General features: G+C 37.3%; 2 protein-coding genes and 1 long non-coding RNA gene across 5 annotated transcripts in view; 2 read left to right on the forward strand and 1 right to left on the reverse strand.

Moving 5' to 3' along the window:
- Window positions 1-23,489, forward strand: part of LOC136370588 (uncharacterized) — an 87,199-nt gene that overhangs the window by 32,895 nt on the left and 30,815 nt on the right. The gene's annotated exons all lie outside the window — the stretch shown is intronic.
- Window positions 1-23,489, reverse strand: part of LOC136370587 (leucine-rich repeat and calponin homology domain-containing protein 2-like) — a 91,932-nt gene that overhangs the window by 32,848 nt on the left and 35,595 nt on the right. The window lies entirely within an intron of this gene.
- The window catches only part of LOC136370359 (leucine-rich repeat and calponin homology domain-containing protein 2-like), a 35,302-nt gene that overhangs the window by 3,330 nt on the left and 8,483 nt on the right, over window positions 1-23,489 (forward strand). Inside the window, 14 exon segments of the mRNA XM_066333722.1 lie at window positions 10,015-10,159; window positions 12,226-12,352; window positions 13,193-13,298; window positions 13,403-13,539; window positions 13,798-13,931; window positions 14,059-14,146; window positions 14,442-14,553; window positions 14,871-14,968; window positions 15,135-15,202; window positions 15,433-15,537; window positions 17,232-17,309; window positions 20,685-20,753; window positions 22,075-22,123; window positions 23,355-23,471. Of these exon segments, the coding sequence (XP_066189819.1) occupies window positions 10,015-10,159; window positions 12,226-12,352; window positions 13,193-13,298; window positions 13,403-13,539; window positions 13,798-13,931; window positions 14,059-14,146; window positions 14,442-14,553; window positions 14,871-14,968; window positions 15,135-15,202; window positions 15,433-15,537; window positions 17,232-17,309; window positions 20,685-20,753; window positions 22,075-22,123; window positions 23,355-23,471 (1,433 nt within the window).

The following is a 23,489-nucleotide window of genomic DNA, read 5'->3' on the forward strand; positions in this document are numbered from 1 at the left end:
TAGTTCAGGCTGACAATATAGCACAGGAACCTGAGCCTACTTGTGCCTTTAGCAATTTGCTCCCTTTTTACTGAGTACCTTTAAAAAAATCAGTTTTGTAAATACAAAAGGTGTGACCAACAGCTCCAGAAAAATGCAGTAGTGCCATCAGGCTCATTTGTTTATGGCTTTGTCACAACAGCTTCAATTCCCACTTCTTAATTATGAGGGAACTCCCAGGCAATTTTAAGTAGGTGAATGATTGCCTTTAAATAGATGGATGTTGAAATTTCTCCTTTCTCACCTCTGCTTCCTCCCCATAGCATGGAGTGACACCAGTGTCCCTCAGTATCACCTGGGAGTGAGCCCTCCTGTCCTGGCCAGTACCAGGCTTGGCATTGTTACAGAGGCCGTTGTCACCTTTACTTGCATGTCTCTCTTTTTTTTTATATCCTTTTTCTGGCCCTTCTAAGCTATACTGTCATTCAGGTGATTACAGATTAAACCCCCAAGGCTTAATATTGAGTGTGAAATGCATAAGAATGTTAATTTGTAATGCAGTTCTGCCTCTACAGTATGCACTTCTAAACCAATTATATCTTCTTTTCTGAATAAAATTATTTCTGTTGGTGGAGTGAATTTTGATTAAATTGAGAACAGCAGTAACTGAAGAGCAACAATAAATCCAGTATTCACCTAAAAAATCAGCATTCATATACGATGTATATCCTAAATCCCGGTTACATTCTGGAAATCAAACATTGCAAAATGTGGCTCTTCAGCAGCATTTCCTTCAGATTTCAACAAAAAGAGGAACACAGATTCTATGTTTTTTGGGGGGAGAGGAGCTGGTGTTTATGCTCTGAAATGCGTCTGATGCAAAATCTGGAAGCGACACGTTTATAAACAATGATGGAAGTTTTCTGCAGTGTTCTCACAGCCTGGCCAGTGTTTAGGCAAAGCGGAAATGAGCTCTGTGTGCTTGAGGCTTTCTTGCTGAAGGCCACTATAAAGGATCCTTGTTAAGGATACTTGGTGTCATGGGCAAGTTCAGTTCACTGACTTGAAGTTAAAGAAGCTGATTATTACTATTTGCCTGCCTAAAAGGATTGTGTTGTGAAGAATACCACTTATATATTAATTTAATATTCAAAAACCCCAGTAAATTTAGTGTTACAGTCTTATCTGAAATGCTGACCTACAAAAAACATGCAATGTGTAATTTTTTGACTTTTTACCGTCTTCATCCATCAAAATTAAGTTTGCCATTGCATTGACTGTTTTTGTTTTGTAATATCCAACTCTAATGTCTGTAGTATTTCTGTGTTTGATCAACTAAGGAACTTTTTTTCTATTTGTTACTGATTATTTGCAGAGGGGGCAAATAATTTAGATTGCGCATTGTATTGCAAAACCTTGTAAAGAAAAATGGAGTAGTTTTTGCTCCTTGAGATACTCTTTGGTGAAGTGTGTTCTCCCGTTTCAGTTGTGCTGCTTTGTTGGAGCTGATTCAAAAGTACATACTCATACTCCCAGAAAGGTTGGCATTTAATGCTGAAATCTGTCCTTAGCAAAAAGGTAACTAAATCAGGGCTGAAGGCTGGAGCTCCACAGAAAATGTGAAGTTATTTGATACATTTTTTTTTCCCTGTCATGAGTGGAATGGTATGGGAAGAGAATTCTGAGTTCTTTGTTTTTTTGTGGTTGTCCAACAGTCTAATATTCATCATTCTTCCAGCCTGGGGTTGTTTGCCGCTTGCTAGGAGAATGAGAATGTGCTGACAGGTCTAGAGAAGGTCACACACTTCAGGTGAAAATAAAAAATAAAGTCTTATTCTCTGGTACAGAACTAAAATAGTTTTGTGCTTGGCAGACACGATTATCACAAATGTGTTTCCAGGTGTCAGTGTATGACTTCTGAAAAAAGAGTTGTGTAGTTAAAAGGCTTGAAGGGAAGGAACCATGAGCTGCAGCTCACTGGCAGCTGAGCAGCAGGAGCAAATCCCTGACCATCTGGGTGTTCAGCCAAACACTCCTGCCATTTGTCACTTCAGCACCCTTCCCACAGGTGGAAGCAGGATGTAGGGATGGGAACTTGTTCTGTTCAAGACTGACCTAGGACTACAAGGTTTCTGAGAGTGTTTGCTTCCAGTTGTTATATTGACTAATGAGAGATACTATAGAATTATTTTTAAGCTAATAGAAGAGGCTGTGGCTGTTCTTAAACACTGCCATGAGGTCTGGCCTGAGTAGGACAGGGTCAGAGGGAGGCACCAGCCAATAAGAGCAGGTGCTGAAGTTCCAGCAGGGGCCTCCCGGTCTCAGGAGAACATGCTGGAATTGTTCTAGACCCAGTTCAGTGCTGGTTTTTTTCTGCTTTCATCATAGTGCAGTCGCCTCATTCTCCTCGCCTTGTTGTCCAGTGTTCTTTGTCTTCCAGCAGTTTAGCGTCAAAAATGTTTCTGCCTAGTTTATCCAGTGACAAGCCATTTTATCTGTGCAAAAGATAAGTCATGTAGTAAGCACTTATTACTGCACGTTGGTTGTAGCTTGTCTCATGTCTACTTAGATTGTGAGTTCATCAGGACAAAGGCTTGGATGTGTGTTACTGAGCATACAGAGGCTGGTGGAAGTCTTGGGAATTTTGTGTATATTTGACATAGTCCTTAACAAATGCAGGCTTTGCTTCATTGCCAGATGAGGATTACTTTCCCTTATGTTACTTGTCGGTGAAACAGAAATTTGGAATTAAAAGCTTTTGAAGCCAAAAAGGAAATTGTCGGAATTAAACCAGTGGTCAGTGATGGTGAGTTTAGCTGGGAGGGAGATGTCCTGTGCTGTAATATGCCAGCTTAAGAAATCTTGCTGACTTGTCAAGAAAATATATTTCACTTTTTTTGGTAGTAAAGCATTGTGACAATTATACTCTAGACTAAATGCTGAAGTGCCAAAACAAAAAAGCTTCCAGTGGGATTTTCTGCTTACTGGTTCAAACTCTAAAAGATTTGTGGAGCCAAGGCACTTCTAGTAGTGGAGAGGAAGATAATCCTTGACATGAAGTAATGGATTATATCCTTTTTACATGGCATGTGAATTTACACCTTCATGTGCCAGACCGAGGAGTGATCCTGGTGATGTGCTCTTTATTTTCCATTTAAATCATGCTGTGCTAAAATAGCCGAACACACTTCAGAGTTGGAGCACTGTGTTAGCTTGTGTTGGAAATGTCTGGATCTTTCTGCTGTTGCAGCATGGTGAAGAATTCCCTGAACTCACCTGTTGAGTTCATTCATGTTGCAAAACGTGGAATATGTGAAATTCTCTTGAGAAAGGATGTTCTTTGATCTTTGTGTACTTTCAAGCCTACTCAGTAAAGAGGAAAGTTTAACCTGTGAAACAAATAGGAAAAGACAGGCAAACCCTGTGATGTCCAGGTGTTAAAAAAACAAATTACTGGTTTAAGAATTGCCTTGTTAAGATGTAGGGCTTGAGAGGCTTCAGTGATCTCAGATGTGGGGGCTGTTAACAAGGCTTGGGAAGGAGGATGTGACACTGATACTGGGCACAGGGAGTGCAGAATTTATGGGCCACAAGGGCAGTTGACAGAACTCCCAAGATGAGGATATAAAGCCAACTCAGCATCTCTGCTGAATCAGTTCTGAGTGGATAGAAGGTAATTCTGGCAGGGGGAGATCACAGCAGTGACTGATAGACCACCAACCCAAGCAACCCACAGACCCAAACAAATAGAGACTGGGCACATGGACTAATTAGTGTGAGAAGTGAGAGAGTCATTAGTGGATAGAAGATAGAATTCTGATTGCTGAGAGACCTATATAACTTGTAGCCAATGAACACTAATTCCTTTCTTTGCTAAAATGTATAAATAGTGAGAAGTTTTGATAGTTGGTGTGCTTGCCTTGTGGAATACCCCAGAGCACCCGGGCTTGCACAGCTCTGAAATACGTGATCAGTGCCTCTCTCAAGCATGCTTCTTGCACCTCAGGTAACAAATCTGATTTGTATGGACAACAGTGGCATTGCTGTGCAGCAGATCAGCACCAGCATACCTTCCCCAGTTGTTCCAACCTTAAGATCAGAGTTTCTGGTTTAGTTTTTTACTGGTACAGATTTCAGGAAAAACCTCACATACCTGAATCAATGTGTGGTGAGCAGAGGCAGCTTACATGAAAAACAAGAATTGCTTGAACCAAGCAGCCGATTTAGGCATGTTCAGTGTAGGTGCACCCAGTGTAGACTGGGAGATTGGGCTTAGGGTGGGCTGGGATAGTGAGTTTCTTAAGGCTGCTTTGATTTCAGACCAGTGTGCTGGATCTCAGTTCTTTCTCCCTGGTAGCAGAAGTGTGAGAGACAACCACTGGTCTATTCCAGTTACAGAAACATTTCCTTCGTGTGGAAGAACTCTGGTTCAGTCTGAAAAGATGTTTTATTTTTTATTGAAGTCTCTAAAGTAGTAAAAGTGTATTTTTTAGGAAGGATTCTGTTTTTCTTTGCAAGTGTTGATTAGCATGAAAAGCTAAGAACTCAGAACCTGTCAAATGGAATTTCTGGTTCCTCTGTACTTGAGAAACCTCAGTTATGTGGCTGTGTGCAGTTTCTTTGTCATTTTAATGGCACAGATCGGGTCTGTAAGTAAACTTAGGGGTGGGGATAACCATGAAGCAGATATTTCCTACATCTTTAGTTGCTGGATTTCAAATCTAAGTACCATTTAGATATCTGTTTGTAATACCTTTTCACAAAACCAGAAGCTGTTCCATACGGTCAAACACCCAGCTGATAAAAGTTGTTTGTAGCCACCTCTAGTCCTGGGAGTGTTTTTTCTTTCTTTTAAACAGAAGACAGACTGCTTCTACTTGACTTCAGTATACAAAATAGATAAAAATCAAGTTAAATATTGCAACATAAGCTTTTAAGAATAGACTTCAAATGTACATTGCTTTCCTTGACAGCTTGTGGTCAGTTTAGTTTCCTGAGAGCTGCAGGGTTTTGGCAGGTGTTCTCAGCTTCTTTACTGTGCATAAGAGCTGATGGGTGCTCTGTTCTGTGTTGTCCATCACCATTGCTCTTAATGTTGGAGAGCAAATGTTGATTTGTATGTGAAATTCACAGTTACATGGATTTATAGATTTATGGTGCTGTAATTCTTGACTATTCTTTGCCAGTAAGTTCAAAATTTTTGGTCTCCTTTGCAACTGTAATGGTTGCTGGTTTTAACAGTATGGGAAATTATTCTACATCTGGATGTATTTTAATTGCTCAGTACTTCATTTTGCAACATAAGTAAGTCTGAAGAATTCTGATATTAATTATTCGGGTTTCTTTTTCCTTTGAAGGGAAAGCTTAAAAAACATTTCTGTGTTTACCAACACTAGTCATGCATTAAGGTTGGAACTGGGAAACTACAAGTAGATGTGTAGATTTTGAGGGAAATGCTAGAGGGACATCCCATTTGAGGTGAGCTTGGGAGGCTTAAGAGTTCCTTTCTCCTGAAGCTCTTTCTCTTATTTGTTGAGAAACTGTCCAAGGCAGGAAGAGATCTGTCTGCTGTGACTGACCACAGAAATGGCACTTAGCATGAACAAACCAATTTAATTGTTTATGTAGCAAAGTTTTCTTCACTCAGTGGTTTGTGGACACTGACAGCTTGTGCCTCCTGGAGATTCCACATGCAGGTGTTTCTGTAGTGTCTGAGGCTACTTTTTTCTTCTCATCTCATCAAGAATCATCTTGCATCTGACAGACAAATGACTTTTACCCATTTTTTGTGTCGTGACCTCAGATTTATGTTTAGATTGACTAAAAGAGTATCTTTGGGATTGGGTCTGAACACTTGTTTTTAAGCATCTCTTGTCTTCTGTAGGACTCATTTTACAGCTGTTCTTAAGACTTTGGTTGGCTTAGCCTAAAGCATTGCCACAGATAGATAGGAAAATCTATGTGTGATGAATTGGGAGAGCAGTTCTGGGTTTGTGGGGGTTTTATGATCTACTTAATACTGTTTTAGAGCAAACAAAAGCCTAACACAAATATCCTGGATCAGCAACATATTTTTATGAAAAATATGATAATATGAAGATGAGGTTCAGGTGTAAATGTCCTAGCTGAGCCTTGTATTTCAAATCCAACATGAAGTGTATGTAATATGTGAATATAAAAGGGATTGTACTGGTTTAAATAAAAGGCCAGTCTGTTGTACCAGCGTGTTCCTGATGGTGAGCAGTACTGCATCCTTAGGGAGAAGTGCAAAACCAAGGCAAATGTGATGTTAATACTACTCAAATACCTGGCTGCACACTGCTGTAACCTGACAGCTTGAGCTTTTTGTTCTCCCTCTTGATCATGCCTTAAATTTATACAAGATAACATCTCACTTCTTAGAGGTTCCCTTCCAGACTGATTTCCTAAAATTCTTTCCTTTTGATCTTTCTATATATTGTTTTTTAATCACTGTCTTACAGGAACTAAAGACTTTTTCTGTGAAAGAAACCAAAGGGCAATTGACTTCTTCCTATTTTTCTAGTTCCTCTTTCAAAGTTAACCTTAGTAACAGTGTACTTCTCCCTTTCATTGTTCCTGCAGAGGTGGTGTATTGAAATACCTGTGATTCATGAGAAGGCATGGCTGCTGTCTTCTGTTTAGTCCTCACATAACACTCCCACTGAGAGTTTTCCAGTCTAAACTGGTTAAGCAAAGGATTCCTATAATCTCACTTGTAGAGGAGTTGTCAGCTTAAATCATCTATGATTCTGCATTTAGCAGCTTTCCTTGCTTCTCCAGTTTATTAACCCTGACAAAGCCATTCTCAAGTGCTAGCAGCCTGCTTTCATTTCAGGTGAGATGGAGGCTGTCTTGTTTTATAGAGGAGCACTTCGTTCCTCAAGTTTCTTCCTTTTTTCAGGCTGTATTTTCTTGGTCACCTGTTGTATTATTAGTCTTTAAAAGGTACCTAAATTGCATAAGTTTCTACTTTCTACATCTACTTTTTTTTTTTTTACCACAATAGACAATACTATCTCATAAACTTCTTGCTTGTTATAAAAACATTTTTGGAGTAGAAATCGTTCTTTAGTTTGAATAAAAGTAGCTTTACTTGTTGTTAAAAAGCTACAAGTAGATCCAATATGAGAATATTGTGGAAAATTATAGATAGTCAAATCTTTGTCCTCATAAAAATCTGAGCCAACCCCTGGAGCTATTCTAATGCTGTTTTGCAATGATGGAATGACAAATTGCTTGGAATAGAAGTCATGCTATCTCCCACCTCTTTATTTATCTTTTTTTATTTTATTGTTGAGATGTAGTCGGTGTAATTTCATATTTTAATAGGATTTCTGTGTTTCATAATAAAAAAGTAATCCTTGCCAATGCAGTGTCTTCCAATGTGTTGTTTCCAGAGAAGTTGTTTCTGCAGTAAAACACAGATAAAGTAACTTTGGTGTGTATTTTGATGTGCAGCTGTGTGGGTTCTGTACGAGGGCACACTGAGGAGTTCCAGCCAGAGTGTGCTGGTGTGATTTGTGTCAGGCAGGCTGGAAACCAGAGCTGGATTATGTTCCCTGTGGAGTAAACCTCCCTGATCCACCTCTCCAGAGCAGAGAGTTGGTGCAGCCTCTGCTTGTTGTCTGGCCTGCCTCTAGATTGTATTTCTGCAGAAGAACTAGCAAAGCTGTTTTTAGGGTGAGACTTGCCCTGATGTGTGGTTGAGGTGTGTCTGGAAGGAAACACAGCCGCAAAATTCTTGTGGTGCCCTTGAGTCTTACCCTTTAGGTCCAGCCTACAGTGCTGCTCCTGGGATCAGGGGCTGTAGGCTGGGATTCTTCTCTTTTGTGGACTAGATCTTTGTACCAGCCTTCAGTCACCTTTCCAGCTGCTGATAAAACCAAATCAGGAAGAAGCTTAAAACTGTGTTTTTCAGATGGGGTTGTGTCAAAGACTTCAGCACGTGGTGGAGGTTGTAGAACTGGGCCAGCAATAAAACTTTGGGCTTCTCTTCTGCATGCAGGTGTTGGTTGCACTCTGCTGAGTATTAGAACAAGAGAGCATTTGTTTAAGAAGGGTTTTGCACAAAACTTTCATGTGAAAGCTGTCATTTTTCTGTAACATTTTGAAAAATGATGTAGTGAAAAGCAGAAAATGAATTTCACTGGTTGTGAAAACTTTCTCAAGCATGCTAATTTTTTAAATAAGCTTTTTAGGTTTTGTTGAGATGTTCAGTTTTAGTTAACTTTATTCCATTTTTTCTCACAGTTCATTAGGAACGTGGGAACATATTTTTCTGCCTCTTGCAGGTAGAATTTCCAGAATTCTGCATCAGCAGTGGATACCCTGATTTATGGGAAGACTTTGTGATACTTAGGCTTGAGAATGTTTTTTAGAAATAATGGAGTGACAGCACACAAAATTTCACATATTCTAGACTTGAAGAAGTAAAGTTAAGGCTCCTGCCCAAACTAACTCCGCAGGAAGATGTTGTTTCATTGTACCCAGTCCATTTTGCTTGCTGGTCACCTGCAGCACACTGTGGAGGCCAGTTCCTTTGCTCAGCACCATGAGGTGTTCTCTTCTCACCTTCCCTCTACCCTTCTGTCCTGCAGCTCACACTGGTGTGAGCAGGGATCCTTTAGGTGAGCCTTTATTCACCTGGGTGTCTGCCAGGTGAGGTCCTGCCTCTCATCCCATCCCTCCATCCGAGTGCTGTCTGTGCACTTCCTGAAGGCACATTCTGTCCTCTTTGCCAGATTGGTGATTCCAGTGTTGGCCCTGAGCAGTGCTTCTCATGGCTGGTTTGCCACTTAACTTCAGGTTATTGAGCCTTGAACCTAACAGTGACTTGGGGCCAAGTTTCCAGCCCTTTCCTACGCTTTTTGCAGAACTGTTTGTTCCAGTGATAATGTGATGGGAGCTAAGCAGAAACAGTTATTCCATGTGAGTGTTAAAAACTGAGAACTAAAGCTTGAAATAGCAAGGGGTCTGTATTACTTCTCTGTTAAAAGAGTTTGTTCAGCATTTCTGAGAAACCACATCCTTTTGAAATGTCTGAGGTTGGCAACCAGAGTTCACTTTAGAAGATTAGGCAGTTCTCAAGTAAATATCTCTTTTGTTCCAAGGTAGTTTGGTGGACTTTTGGTGGCACAGGTTTTGGTAGTTTAGCTGATAATTTCCAGGATTCTTGGGTCACATTTCATTTGTATTTTCTGGTTCTTTTCAAGGTTTCATATAGTCACAAGTGCATTTTATGCATTTTGTAATTTTGGTAATGCTCTGTGCGTTTTGGTAATGCTCTGTTTTGTCATGACTCCTGCATGCAGATTTGCATAATGCAGTCATGCATTGTCAGAATAACTCTAGCTCAAGAATTGTGTTTCCATGGTCAGAGATACTGCCTCTTTTTGCTTTTAGGCCAGGCTAAATCACACCTTGACTTTTATAGATAAATACTTGTGACATTGGTTTTTGCAACTTTATCCTCTTTTTAGTTAAGCTACAGATGTGTAGCTGGAGAATGTCAGCTACTGTGTAAGGATGTTTCAGGAACTTGGCTTTAGCATTGCAGATGCATTGTACAATGACATTGAATTCTAATTTAGCTGTCAAACAGGAGAAATAACACTGGGTTTCTACCTTGATTTATTTACTGTTGTGCCTGGAGTTGGAGGGGGAGAAACCTAAGAATTGCGCAGAACAAAGACTTGATAGAGGAGGGACAATCATAATTGATATTCAATGTCATTGTAACTGTAGCTATGTAGTAAGAAATGTATTTTTGAATTCCTGTCACTCTTCTACTTTCTGTTGTAATTGCAGATTGAGCAATAATCTTTCACTATTTTAAGGCTCTTTTGTGTATTAATTATATGCGGTAGCATCTGGTAAAACTGAATTATTTTACACTTCTTGCAACACCTTAATTTTTTAGGAGCATGACAAGAATAACAGTGGGTACTTTTGTCTCCTCTTACTGCAGGGAAAGTCTTGACTAAAAAAGGAATTTTTTTCCCTCTTTGCTTCTAGATCTTTCAAAGAACAGATTTACTGAAATTCCTCCTGATGTCTGGCTGTTTGCACCACTGGAAACTTTAAATTTGTACCACAACTGCATCAAATCCATTCCAGAATCTATTAAAAACTTGCAAATGCTTACATACCTTAACATTAGGTAAGTAAAGGTGGTTGATTTTGCTCTTTATATAACTTATCTCCTTAGAGAGTTGGCATTTTGCTTCATCAGGTCATTGTGTGTGCAGAGTTTTCTTTGTTTCTGAAGTTGTGTAGACAGACAGTGTTCTGAAACTACAGCTATAAAAATTTGCTGCTGTCAAGAGGTTAAATTACTCGGGCAAGAAAGTCCTGCTCATTTTGCACATCATTTACATCCACTCCTGTACTGCTCTTTTTAAACTTGGAGAACATATGGTTGGATTTTGTCACCAGAACAGAGGATGGATATGAGCTCTGCAAGGAGAGGAATCTAGAAAACTCTCCTGACCCTGTTTTCCACAATATCCTTGTTTCTTAAATTGGCTGCATCAAATCCGAAACAGTTTTGTCAGTTAAGAGCTATTTAAATCCCCAAGACCTACTGTGTCTCAAAATCTGCAAATACCAGTTCTTACAATACTAATTCGTAAGTCATGTGCTCTGTCACAATTTTAAAGAGGATTAATATGATACAAAACCACAGTATTTTCTGAAAGAAATACGGCTTTTCTTCAGCACCATTTCTCTCTTGATGGTGTTTGAGGTGCTGAATAAATATTTTTTTACACAGGAATGCTGTGTAGTTCTAACTCTTCTTTCAGGAGTCCACTCTCCTGATGACCCTTTGCCAATCTGACTTTGTACTCATTTGCTGTGCTCCTGCCCAAGGGCTGATTTTGCAGAGCAGGGACGTGTGGGCTGTAGCACTGGAGAACAGGCTCAAATCCTGCTCAGGTGCTTTGTTACAGGAGAAAACCACTCTCACGTCCTAATTTGGGCTTCAGATGGTGAAAGAAATGTATTGTGCATTTCAAAGTAAAGCAGGCAGCTCCTAAAAAAAACCCCAAACCTGCAAAACCAGAGGAAATCTACTTAAGCAACATGAATGACTGCTTCATTGCCATGTTTTTATAGTCAGTTCAAAAGAAGTTTACTTGCATGTTGTATTTTTGCTTCTCATGCCTTCAGCCAAAAAAAGCCTGGCATATCTGCCTGAAATGTAACATAAATAGAGACTGAATGCATACCTATATAAATAACTTATCTGTATTGCTCACCTAGAACTTAACAGAACGAATACATTGCTTTTATAAGGGTACTGTTAGAAATTTCCTTTCATTTTATGGTGTGATGTTGCAGTTCTATAAACTGTAATCATGGAGAAAATATTTTAAAAGCTCTAAGATTTTTTAGATTAGGAATACAGTGCTCTGAATACATATCAATTAAGCACTAAAACTTCTGATATTTTTCTTAATGTAGTATGAACTCAAATATCAGCACTTAAAAGTAACTTTTTTGTAAAAAATAGAGCTAGCTATACCTAAATCAAAATCAACAGATTTTTATTTTTTTACTTTTATATGTGAAAGGTATAGTTTTCATATCACATCTGAACAAGCCTGTGTTCCAATGGCTTTTTAAAATTTACCATGTTAGAAACATTTTATGTGCTTCTGGCAGTGGAAGTCCATCAGTGTGGGTCATTTTTCAATGTAGATTTAAATCCAGTAGTGGGTTACAGTGTATTTCATGTGCACTTAGCAGGTAGACATGCTTGCAGCTGGAAAGTAATATATGCAGAAGAAATAGATTTTAATTAAGGCTTACTTTCCATCCTATTGCTCAGCAAAATAATTAAATGTTCAGGGGTTTTTATGATGGCTTAGGAGGGCAATACAATATGGCATGAGAAGCAGTGGCATTATATAAAGTTCTGGCTTAGCAGACTGTCAGGTCAGGTGGTTCTTCTGAAGGTACCAGTAGGATCAAAGCAAGTGGCAAACATTATTTCTTTTAACATATTTCTCTGTACATTTTGGTATTAGATTCTGTCTGGTGAAATGGGGATCTAAAATTCACATAGCTGAAATAGGCTGTGTCTGATAAGGAATTTGTGATTGACATTGTAGATGAAATTGTAATAGTTGGAGAAAGTCACCTGAGATGGGAGAAAAGTTGTACAATATTCATAAAAAAGATTCTATAATCCAGCCTTGCTTGTCTCTTTTTCTTGCTTTCAAGTCGAAATCTTTTGTCAACATTGCCAAAATACCTGTTTGATCTTCCACTGAAAGTTCTGGTTGTTAGTAATAACAAGCTGGTCTCCATTCCAGAAGAAATTGGAAAGTTGAGAGATCTGATGGAGTTGGTAAGTACAATTGTGAATCTTGGTAGTAAGTACACTTGTAAGCACTATATATATTATATATTCATTATATATTCATTATATATTCAATATAATAGATCATTACATTTTTTTTGAAATGTAGAACTACAACATTTAAATTCAGTTTCTATGTTTTATTGATATTTTTGGTTTCTCTTTCAAGATAGTCAAACCCAGAATGCATGGATGATGATTAAGGACATAGTAGAAAGAGTTTCGTTCCAGTACCTGTGATATACATGTTTAGAACATAAGAAGGCTGGAAAGATTCTGTGTAATTCTTTAATCACTCTGGTCTACGTAAATTCATATTAAATTACTGTCAGAAATAGCTGCAGTCTCTGCTGACGTGATGCAGCTTTGTCACCCTCTAGTGCTTGTATCCAAAAAGCTGGGGAGTCTGCTGTTGCTGTTGTACATTTTTTTTGGTTTATGGGTTAGTTCAGGGTTTATTAAGAAAAAGGAATTTTTAGAAGTGGAGCAGAATGCCAGTCAATTGGCAGCAATAGCACAAGAAGTTTTTCACAGATCTGGGAACTACACCAGGAACTCCTGATTCCTAAGCTGCAATATTCATTTCAAACCCAGTATTTCATCATTCATTGATTTAACTTCTTGAATTGAATTTTTGGAATCACTAAATACTTCAAAAACCAGCAAGATCTGTTATGATACATCTTCTCCATGGAAAATCCAAGATAGTTTGATTTCTTTTCTTGGATTTCTTTTCTTCTAATAATATGCTTTATAATAGTTTTGATTACAGTATTCCTCTGTGTAATTTCATTTAAGATGTCGATTTATTAATTATATCTTTCTTAGGATATTAGCTGTAATGAACTTCAAGTTCTTCCCCAGCAAATAGGAAAATTGCAGTCACTTAGAGAATTGAACATAAGAAGAAATAATCTCCATATGTTGCCAGATGGTGAGCTACTCATCTTCTTTCCATTGATGTAGGCAAATTGGGTAAAGTGTTAAGAAGATAACTGATTCTTTTTTGTTGTTGTTTGCTTTTTTCCCTGAATGCAGAATTAGGAGACCTTCCCTTGGTAAAGCTGGATTTTTCTTGTAATAAAATTACAGAAATTCCCATTTGTTACAGAAAGTTACGTCACTTACAAGTTATAGTTTTGGATAACAATCCAATGCAGGTACCACCAGCACAGGTTAGTATTAACTACAAATTTTTTTTTTTTCTGCACACAAATAGAGAAATCTGCATTAGGATCTTAGAGGAAGCTGTTCTAATTTATACCAATCAAGTTTTCTTTTTTTTTTTTTTCTTAGCTGTATTTCTTGTATTTCTCCTTTTGGGGTGTTGTGGCTGTAAATGCAGTGCAGCAGGTATTTCTTGAGCTATATTCTCAGCAGACATGCTGTGTAATTAATTAAGACTTCTTTTTTGTTCCTGTGTTTCCCAACAGATCTGTTTAAAGGGCAAAGTACATATATTTAAATTCCTCAGTATTCAGGCGTGCCTCAGAATAGATAAAAAACCAGATTCTTTGGATCTTCCATCATTAGGTAAAAGAATCCCCTCCCAGCCACTCACAGACAGGTGAGCAGTGGGGTTTCTGAGTATAGGGAATATATTTTGAAAAGGATGTTTATGGAAAGTGAACACACAAGAATGAAAGTCTTTCATTATTGTGTGGGTTTTTTGTGTGTTGTTTTTCTTAATGCAGCATGGAGGACTTTTACCCCAATAAAAACCATGGACCAGACTCTGGCATTGGAAGTGATAATGGGGATAAAAGGTTGTCCACTACAGAAGTGAGTATTTTTTTCACTGTTGGATTTGTAATTTCTGATTTTTTTTAGAACTTTTTCCTTTGTATTTTATATCATTTGAGAAATACATCAGTAAGTTGCATTTAATATTGTTTCAGTATGTTTCAGTTGAGTTTTAACCCTTAGATTGCCATATCAGACACAAATTATTTATCTATTTCTTTAACTTTTCTGGTTAAGGGTGAGTCTAATTAATATTATATGATGGGAATATAGGAAATCATATATTAACACCGTTTCCATGTCAGTTCTGTACTAAATGTGAGTGTCTTTGCAGCCATCTGATGATGATACAATCAGCCTTCACTCCCAGGTGTCAGAATCAACAAGGGAACAGACACTGAGGAATGACAATCATGTAATGGGAAGTAAACTCGATCCACAGAAAGGTAATACCAGTTGTGCATTTGTCATTTTAGGTAACAGAGATACTTTGCTTAGGTAATCTAATGTAAGGAAATGGCACAGAATTACAGGATCATGTGTTGGTATTGTATTTTCATCAGTTCAGAAAACAATGTCGTAATCACAAGCAGAAAAGGCTTGAGAAAAAGTAAAAAAAGGATTCTTTCTAGCTTAAGAAGGCACAGTTGCTATATTTTACCTTTATGTGATGTTTTTCATACGTACTTATTTGTCTCAGGAATAACATTTGGTCAAGGGAATTGTTCTGATATCTTTCCTCTTGTTCTTAAATCTTCCCTAGACCAGGAGACGTTTGACTACATTGATCCGAACGCAGAGGAGGGAGCTCTCCCTGAGCAGGGAGATGCACATATTGGCCCCCTGCTCTCCTATGTCAAGGTAGCAGAGACTGACAGATCAAAAAATTAAAAATTGTTCAGGAGCCTTGATTTTTTTTTTTCTTTTTCCCCCCCTTAGTTCAATTCTAACCTTTTTTTTTTTTTTTTTTTTTTTTTTTTTTTTTTTTTTTTTTTTTTTTTTTTTTTTTTTTTTCATTTTGTTGAAGGAACGGGGAAAACATCCTGAGAAATCCCAGAAAATAGAACAAAATGAGGACTGGGGAGATGAAAAAAGGTAAATCTTCCTGGTCTTTTTTGAGTAAGTTTTACTAGTAGTGGCAGGGATGATAGTGGGAGTTTTTAAACTCCTTGCATATGGAGGAAATAATTCTCATATAGAACAGTGTTCTTCTTGGACAGAGAATGAGCTTACAGGAAGCAGTGCTTAGTTACTGCCATAATGAGCCATTTCTGTGCCTTGCTTCACTGAAATCAGGCAGGTAACTAATGTTTGATTTTTTTTAGACTTCAGAAAGAGCAGCTGGTGGCTGAAGATGAAGATGAACTCAAAGAAGTGACTGACTTGAGAAAAATAGCAGCTCAGTTGTTGCAGCAAGAACAAAAACACAGGTATAACAGTATTAGTTAAAATAACTTCTGTTACTATTTATTTGTTCTTTAACCTCTCCCACACTCAAAAGCTTTTGACACCTTATTTTGAGAACAGTTTTGTCCAGCTGCTGAAGAGTGAAGTGACAGGCTCTGTCTTGGTGCCTGTCCTGTGTTTCTTGTCTGAATTACACAACCTCCCTGAACTTTGTGACTGGTTATTTTTATTCAGATACAAGCTAATTTAGGTGATACTTCCTAAATACTGATATTGATACTACGTCAATATTCTCTGGACTGAAGAGGAAATTTGTTTGAACATTATTCTGTCAAATGACAATATCTATGTATAAAAATAAATCATTTCAACCACCTGCCTTTCTCTGCTTCATTATGGCCATCTCAACTGAGCAGTTCTTGAAAAGGAGCTGTGGAACAAGCAGCAGATTAAAGGAATGTCATAGAACAAGTTAGCAACTGTGTAAAATCAACAGAAGGGAACAGCTAGAGTCACACAGAAATCGCCAGGGTGATGTAGGAACAGTTTCTGATCTGTTCCTTTACCAAGCAGGCAAATGCTGTAAGGGTGCTTCAAGGGTAAGCTCCTCTGAGAGGTGAAAGCTGTATTTTATAGTAGTCCATTTACTAAAACAGTTCCTAACACTCATTCAGTATCCCACACTAAAGGATGTAAGCTTTTATGAACTTAAATACTATTTTCTTTCCTTTCAAATTTCTGTGTAATTATGAGACTCTGCCACTTTGCTTTTAAGATAGTTGAAATACACATGAAGCCCTCAGAGAAAGTGAGATCACAATGCTATGAATGGCAGGGTCTTAGAAATTCACCAGCATTTTGTATTAGGTAAATGTTAAAACAGTAATGTGCACATGTGAAAGATAAAATAGATTTTTGCTTGAACTCCCAGCCCTGCATTCAAAGATTGATTGATTGTTGCTCACAGGGAGGGGGAAAATAAGAATGAAATCTTAATGCTAGTGTATTCTCAGTACCAAAAATACTGCAAATAAGGCCAAGAATGCATAATTTGCTCCTATTAAAGAAGAGAGAATGAGGGGGTTTTTCTTATATTAGGTTTTTATATGATGGCTATTCATGTTGCATGAGGCTCTTGTTTGACTTATTTATTGTTTGACTACGTATTATCTAATCATCTGAAATGCCAAGCCACTCCTCTTCTGAAGCACTGCAAATTGAATTTTACTTGTCATATGTTGTTGTGTCTTAATGCAGTGGTCTTGCTGATTGTTCTGCTTTGTCTTGATTTATGCAGATGTGCAATCTTAATAGTTTTTAAATTTTACTTCTTAGTTTAGCATTTATGTTTTAAAGTTTATGTATCTTTAGGGGCATGAGCTCAAAATTACCTCTATTAGAGAATTTAGTCCTGATTTTGAATCCGGGGGGGGGTTAACCAGCTGTAAGAATATTATTTAGTATTTAGTGAAGATACTTCTATGCTTATTTGTTGAAAATATGGTCAATCAGTGAACAGAACCCTCAGGGAAGTTAAACATCCCAAAATAATTCCTTACTAATCACGCTTCTGTTTGTTCAGTGTACGTTTTTGTAATATTATGCAGTCTCCTCTCCTTTTGCTTGCTATGCTAACGACTTCCCTGTCCTCTCCCATCAATCTATCCTGCTTCCTCCTCCCGTCTTTGGCTTTGGTGTGCATGAAATGTGAACACAGACGAAGGCCACTAAGCTATAGAACTTCATTCAGTGAAAAGCTCTTCCAGAGGACCAGGGCGGCAGGACGTGCATCAAGGTATAAAGAGTTCAGATGTGGACAAAAGAAAGGCTCTTGGCCATTCCTTGAATGAAAACAGAGTTAAAGGGATTGGCTGAATTTAGCCTAAGATGTTTTGTTATCAAAACCAGTTTGCAATACATTCTTTGTTCTTTAGGATGAAATATTAATTAAGAAAGATATTTAATTAGTCAATTCTCCGAAGAGCACTTTGAATCCAAACCTAAAAGCTTTTCTTCTTTATACAACCTCAGATATAGGACCTCAGGCAAAGTGGTGCTTTTAATTTTTTGGGATTTTGTTTGTTTGGTGTTTTTGTGTTGTTTGTTTGAGGCTTTGGTTTTAAAGTGATCATTTTCAAGTTAGCATTGCCAGAGATAATTTGTTCTGCGTTTGACCCATGGTGGAAATATTCGTAACATGAAAACCTCACCAGTAACATCAAAATGGGATTTAAGTGTAGACTATACTCAAACATGTGGGTGTTGAATTAAGTGATTTCAGAGTTTATTACCTTAAAAATGGAAGCTGTGAAACTTGATCTGGATACTCCTTGTCTTTTTCAAAGGACAGTAGGGTTTAGATTTTCATTGCTTCCAAATAAGCCTGTCTGAATTTCCATCAAAATTAAGTCTGGGTTCTTACCTGGCAGCAGTGATTCCCTAAAACTGTCTAAATCCAGAAGAGCACAGCTTCAGTCACAAAGTAGAGACAGATGTGAAGTCAGTGGACTGCTCTAGAACAAGTGGGAAATAAATCATCTTTGTCTCACTTGCACAGGATTTCTGGTGTCTTTTTACATTTTAGAGATTCGAGGTAGTATTTGCTTGTCTAAACTTGAAGATAGCTATCCTTAAAATTACACTATCATGATTTCCCTTCATTTGTCTGTTAATCATTGCTATGTTTGCACAAAATCTGAAAGTGTAAGTGGCTGAGAAGAGATTTCCACTCTTTAAATCCTGAAATTTGAGAAAATATTTCCCAAGATCATTTTTGGTCTTGCCATTGCCTTTTTCTCTCATCTGGTCAAGCACTTTGGAGTAGATGTTGTGCTTGCATAATATAGAAGTAGAATATATAAATATATGGTGTTGGGTAATTTAGATTTTAAACATTGTGTGAGTTTTTAGACCTCTTTCAGAGGATTAGTTTGTGTGCTACCTCTGTAACAATAGAATTGGTGTGATTTGTAGGCATCATAAGTAGGAAATTAATTGCACTTCTAGAAGAGGTGTCCTATGCAAGCTCTTAGTTCACACATCAGTCAGATCATCAGTACTTGGCCCATAATTGACCTGTACAATAAAAGATCTGGATTTAGTGAATAATAATATGAATGGTTGCTGAAATAGTTGGACCATCAACACCACACTTGAGTGTAACTTCTGAACTTGAACTATTTCTGCTTTCATGTTATATACTCTGCTTTGCATTGTATTCTCTGGAAGACAGTAATTAACATGCCTACAGCGACTCCCTCCAGCCTCAGGTGAACAAGTTATTTTGCCAGTTGTCTGCAATTTGGTAAATTCAAATTAATTTTCTTCACTGTTTTATTTAGTTAAAAGCTTTCAAGTTCATTATTCCACAGAAAGATGAAATTTCTGTAACTGGGCTTGCAGCATGCCAGATGCTGCACTTACTGTTACTTCCCCATCAATAATCTTCAGTTTTTAAACAGGAACTTTCAAATATTACTGGTTTTGTTTTAGGAAGTGTAAGAACATACTTTGTTTAAATAACTTTAGTTCATGATGAACTCAGTCATTAATTAAATACATGTTGCACAGAAATGGTGAAAAGTAGCTGAAAAGCATAAGTGCATATATGTTAGAATTAGTTTGAGTATTTTTCCTTGTATTTCATACAATAAGTATAAAAAAGGAATAGCCTGTATTATATACAATCATTGCATTTAATTTAGTGTCAATTTTGGTGAAGTGTTGGACCAAACTGAGTCTAATTTTTTATTTACTTATAGTTGTTGCTTGCTACAAAGTCTCACTGGATTTCTCATTGCTTTTGGGTGAAGACAAAGCTGGTTTAAATGGGGATTCTCTGTAAATAGTAGAGGCTTTAAAATAGCAAGTTTATATTCTGGATTGATAACCCATGCTCTGAATATTTTTTTTTGGTTTTACTTTTTTCAGGCTGTAGTATAAATTAATTCTGGAATACCCCCTCAAAAGTTAGTTTCTGAACACAGAATACAGGAAGCAGATGAGTGCAGCAGACTGAGTGCAGCAGACATTTACAGGCTTAACTTTTACAGGCTTTAACTTTTACAAGTTACAGGCTTACAGGCTTTACAGGTTTACAGGCTTAACTTCTCATAATACCATTAAACTGAAGATCACACAATGAGGGGTTTATACTCTAGATTAGATTACTAAGCTCCAAGTTATCACAGTAATCAGAGAAGTTAGACTGAAAAATCATCAATCATTTAAAGTTAATGACTGTACTGCACTACATAATGGTAAAGAAATATGTAAAGGGGCCTGTTCTAGTTTCTTCCATTGAATGGTTGGTTGTCTTCTGATAAATACGTTCTACTTCTCAATATAATTCTGTGTAAAGACTTCCATCACACTTCTGCATGTGAAGTCAGTGTCACAGTGTAATATTGCTACCTTCAAGAGTTCAGAATTTATATTCAAGATGGTGCTTACTTGAAAACATTTAGTTTTAAGTGTTACTGATAGTTTGGTTATTTTTAACATTTAAAACATCTGTAATAGCTCATCATCTTCCTGTGCACGCACACGCGGTATGCATTTGCTCCAGATGAAAACACCTTTCTGCATCTATGTAATTTTAGGCTGTTTGCCATTTAGAAAAATGGAATTTCCGTTAAATTCTGCATTAAATTTTTCATTTTTCCAGCTTCCACCTCATCTGTTTACCTACATTTCCTTTGCACTTGTGGTGTTTCTTTCTCAAGTCACCTTCTCATCTGCCCCTCCTGACTGACTTTTTTGTGCTCAGTCTGTCCCTGTCCTTTCTGATCTGCTTTAGGTTGATTATCCTTTGTCTTCTAATTTTAGTGAACAGTGGGGCCTTTTGTGTTGAGAGCAGCATGACTTTATACAGATGTGAGATCAGTTGAAATAGTATCTATTTAGGGAGAAAAATAAGAGGAGACTTCATTTTGAATTATCACCAAGTTTTGCTTCCTTAAAATACAGAACTTGAAATAATTCAAGAGCTGGGAATGATGCTAAGTGGGAGCAGGAATGGGCTTGGATTTCATATATGTACACACACATTTTAGTTTTATGGAAGATGCCACTTAATGTTCAAAACCTTTTTATTTATGGGAAATGTGATGTAGTGAAAGTAACATACTCTAAGAAAAATTGATTTAAATACTTTTTTTTTCCCCCCTAGGCTTCTTAATCATTCGGTTTCAGTAAACACAAGGAACAGGCCAAAGCAGCCAATGGAATCTGAAAAATGGTATTGATATATTTGAATGTATCACAGCTTTCAATCTTTTATTAGTTTTATTTTTGTTTGTTGTGTCAGTGCTGACATTTTCTCTCATAATGCTTTTAGCTCATGAGGAGATTGAAGCTACAAAAGTAATCTATTCTTGAGCTTCTTTCAGATTAAAAAAAAAAAAAATCTGTGCTGAACATTTAGGAATGTTGATGTCATCCAGAAACAAATCTGTGGGTCTGATTATGGCAGCAATTCATTTCTGTTTCAGACCTCCAATTCCAGTGTGGGAGGTTGTCCCTCCTCCCATAGTGATGGTGCTGTGCAGGTGTCTTAGCCTGTGTTACACAGAGTGGCACTGGAGCTCTGCTTAGGCATCAAAATTTTCCTCCTTGGCAGGCCTTTAGTGCTCTTAAGAGCTGGTGGGAGTTCAGCCTACAACACCTTTGTGGTTTGTGGAGGGTTATTACTGAGGAATCCACTGTCTGCAGGAGCTGTTTTTAGGTGTTTTTTCTGAATTTAAAAAAGCACAATACCCAAACACCAAAAAAAAAACAAACCAAAAAAACAAACACCATCAATAATCAAAAATACCTAAAGCGTTGTCTTTAGGGAATTGGGGAATGTCCAGGCTGCAGTTTGGGAAGAAAAATGCCGTAAGTGCTGGTGATGCTGGATGGCAGCATGGTGGGAATGGCTCTGTGCAGTTCAGCTGCACCTCAGGTGAGCATCTTGACCCAGTACAGCTCCTTCAGTCAAATCCTCTTCTGGCTGCATCCCCTCTCAGTGGTGCCTGTGGTTTGCACAGCTGGCTGCACACATGTCCTGTGGCTGTGTGACTCATGCTGCAGCTCTAACTGGGAACCTTCCAAGCCTTGCTCACTTACCACAGGTTCCTCTCTGTGACTTGCTGTCCCCTGCTGAAGTGCACATCTCTGTTAGGCTTCATTATTATGGGGTAATCCAGGAAGAATTAAATTTGCCTTTTCTTTTTTTTCGTTAATGAAACAGGCAGTTCTGAGACTTAAAACCAAAACCAACTAAAAAATTCAAAAGTTTTATCTGAACAAAGTACTGTAGTGTGCAAGACCCATTGTCAAGTTACATTAAAGGAGAGTGAAATATGCTTTCAGATTTTAGTTAAGTGATCATACTTTTAAGCCACATTGTGACGTCTTACACAGATGGCCAAATAGTTTTGTAGTGTCGTGGAGAAGCCACTTTTTAAAGGCTCACTTTTTTATATATTTTCAAGTAACTTACTTTAAAGTGCACAAAAAAAAAAAAAAAAAAAAAAAGAAGTAATGTTCTTCATAATGCCTTTCATCTTACTTTTTAGTATCTCAACAAATGAAGTAAATTCCCCAGTGTCCCCATACAGCTGGCAGGTAAATATTCAAATGTAAATGTGGTGGATTTATATTTAAGTGATTTTGTTGTTGTTGTTTCCTTGATTTTGTCTTTATGGCAGAAAACTTGTATGCATTCATATGGCTGCTTATAGTTCTTGAGAATGTCTTAATTGTGGTGGAAAGTATAAACCCTTTGGAGGTCTCATGCCTCAGTTTGACTTGTTTGTTGTGGAGGCCTTTTGTTTTAAAAGCATGTGGTACCAGCTTTAAGGTCTTGAAACTAATGAGACATAAATTTTACTTTCTTGGGTTTAGTATGTCTTTGATAATAACATAATGTCTATAATAATAACATTTTATTATACCATAATTTATTACTATATAATATATCCATTTATATTGCTATTATATAGTAATATATAAAATTATATATTACTATGTAATATATATTATAATATACCTTTATAATATACCATAATGTTCAATTTGACTTTTAGATGCAACTTCTAGATGGGTTGAAATATGTAAGCCTTTCATTTCCCATTCCTCAAAGAGAAATTTGCTTGATAGGACAAAATTACAGTTAAACTGGAGAGTACCTTCTTATTTTAGTCTATTATTTATCTACAATTGTTTTAAATGCCCTCATATTCTTGTAAGAAGAAACAGTTAGAAGTGTGGTACCTAGGAACAGTCCATTCAGATTGTCTACTTCCAGTTTTCATGAAGTAGACAGTCATATATATTTATTATTATTATTAAAGAGTCAACCTACTTTAGCTGTCTTCTCAGTATGTATTGCATAATACAATATTTTGAAAGAGAGATTTCTCTTCCAGCTTGTTCTTTCAGATAGGAACAGCCAACAAATCCTCCAACTGTCTGGTTGTTGGCATCCTTTTTCTGTGTGATGAGTATTCACAGAGAGAAATTAGATTTGCTAGTGGCTAACTACACTTGAAACTGGTGTATTTCTGGCAGCCTTTGATGGTCTCCTAACCTACTTACAAAATTAGTCTCAATGCTGAAAAGTATTATTTTCTGAAGAATTATTTCACAGATTCTTTTTCTTCTGTGAAGTATATTTTAGAATTTAAAAAGAAGTAAGTGGTTTCTACCAGAATCACCATTAAGACTGTTAAACTTTCAGGTCACAAAGCTAGATTGAGGCAGGCAAACAATTAACAATTGTAGTTCATAATAATTTGTGCTAACACACAAGAAGTATGTTTAAATTTTTACATAAAAGTATTTCTGACCATTATAGCCACTGGAAAACCAGAAAGATTCAGTGGATGAGCAGCACTGGCCAGAAACACAGCCAGTAATCTGGCAGAATGAAGAAAGAAGGAGAAGTAAACAAATTAGAAAAGAGTATTTCAAGGTAATGGGGGGACTGAGG

This window comes from Sylvia atricapilla, chromosome 21, assembly GCF_009819655.1.
Source record: "Sylvia atricapilla isolate bSylAtr1 chromosome 21, bSylAtr1.pri, whole genome shotgun sequence".
In the NCBI taxonomy this organism is placed as follows: Eukaryota; Metazoa; Chordata; class Aves; order Passeriformes; family Sylviidae; genus Sylvia; species Sylvia atricapilla.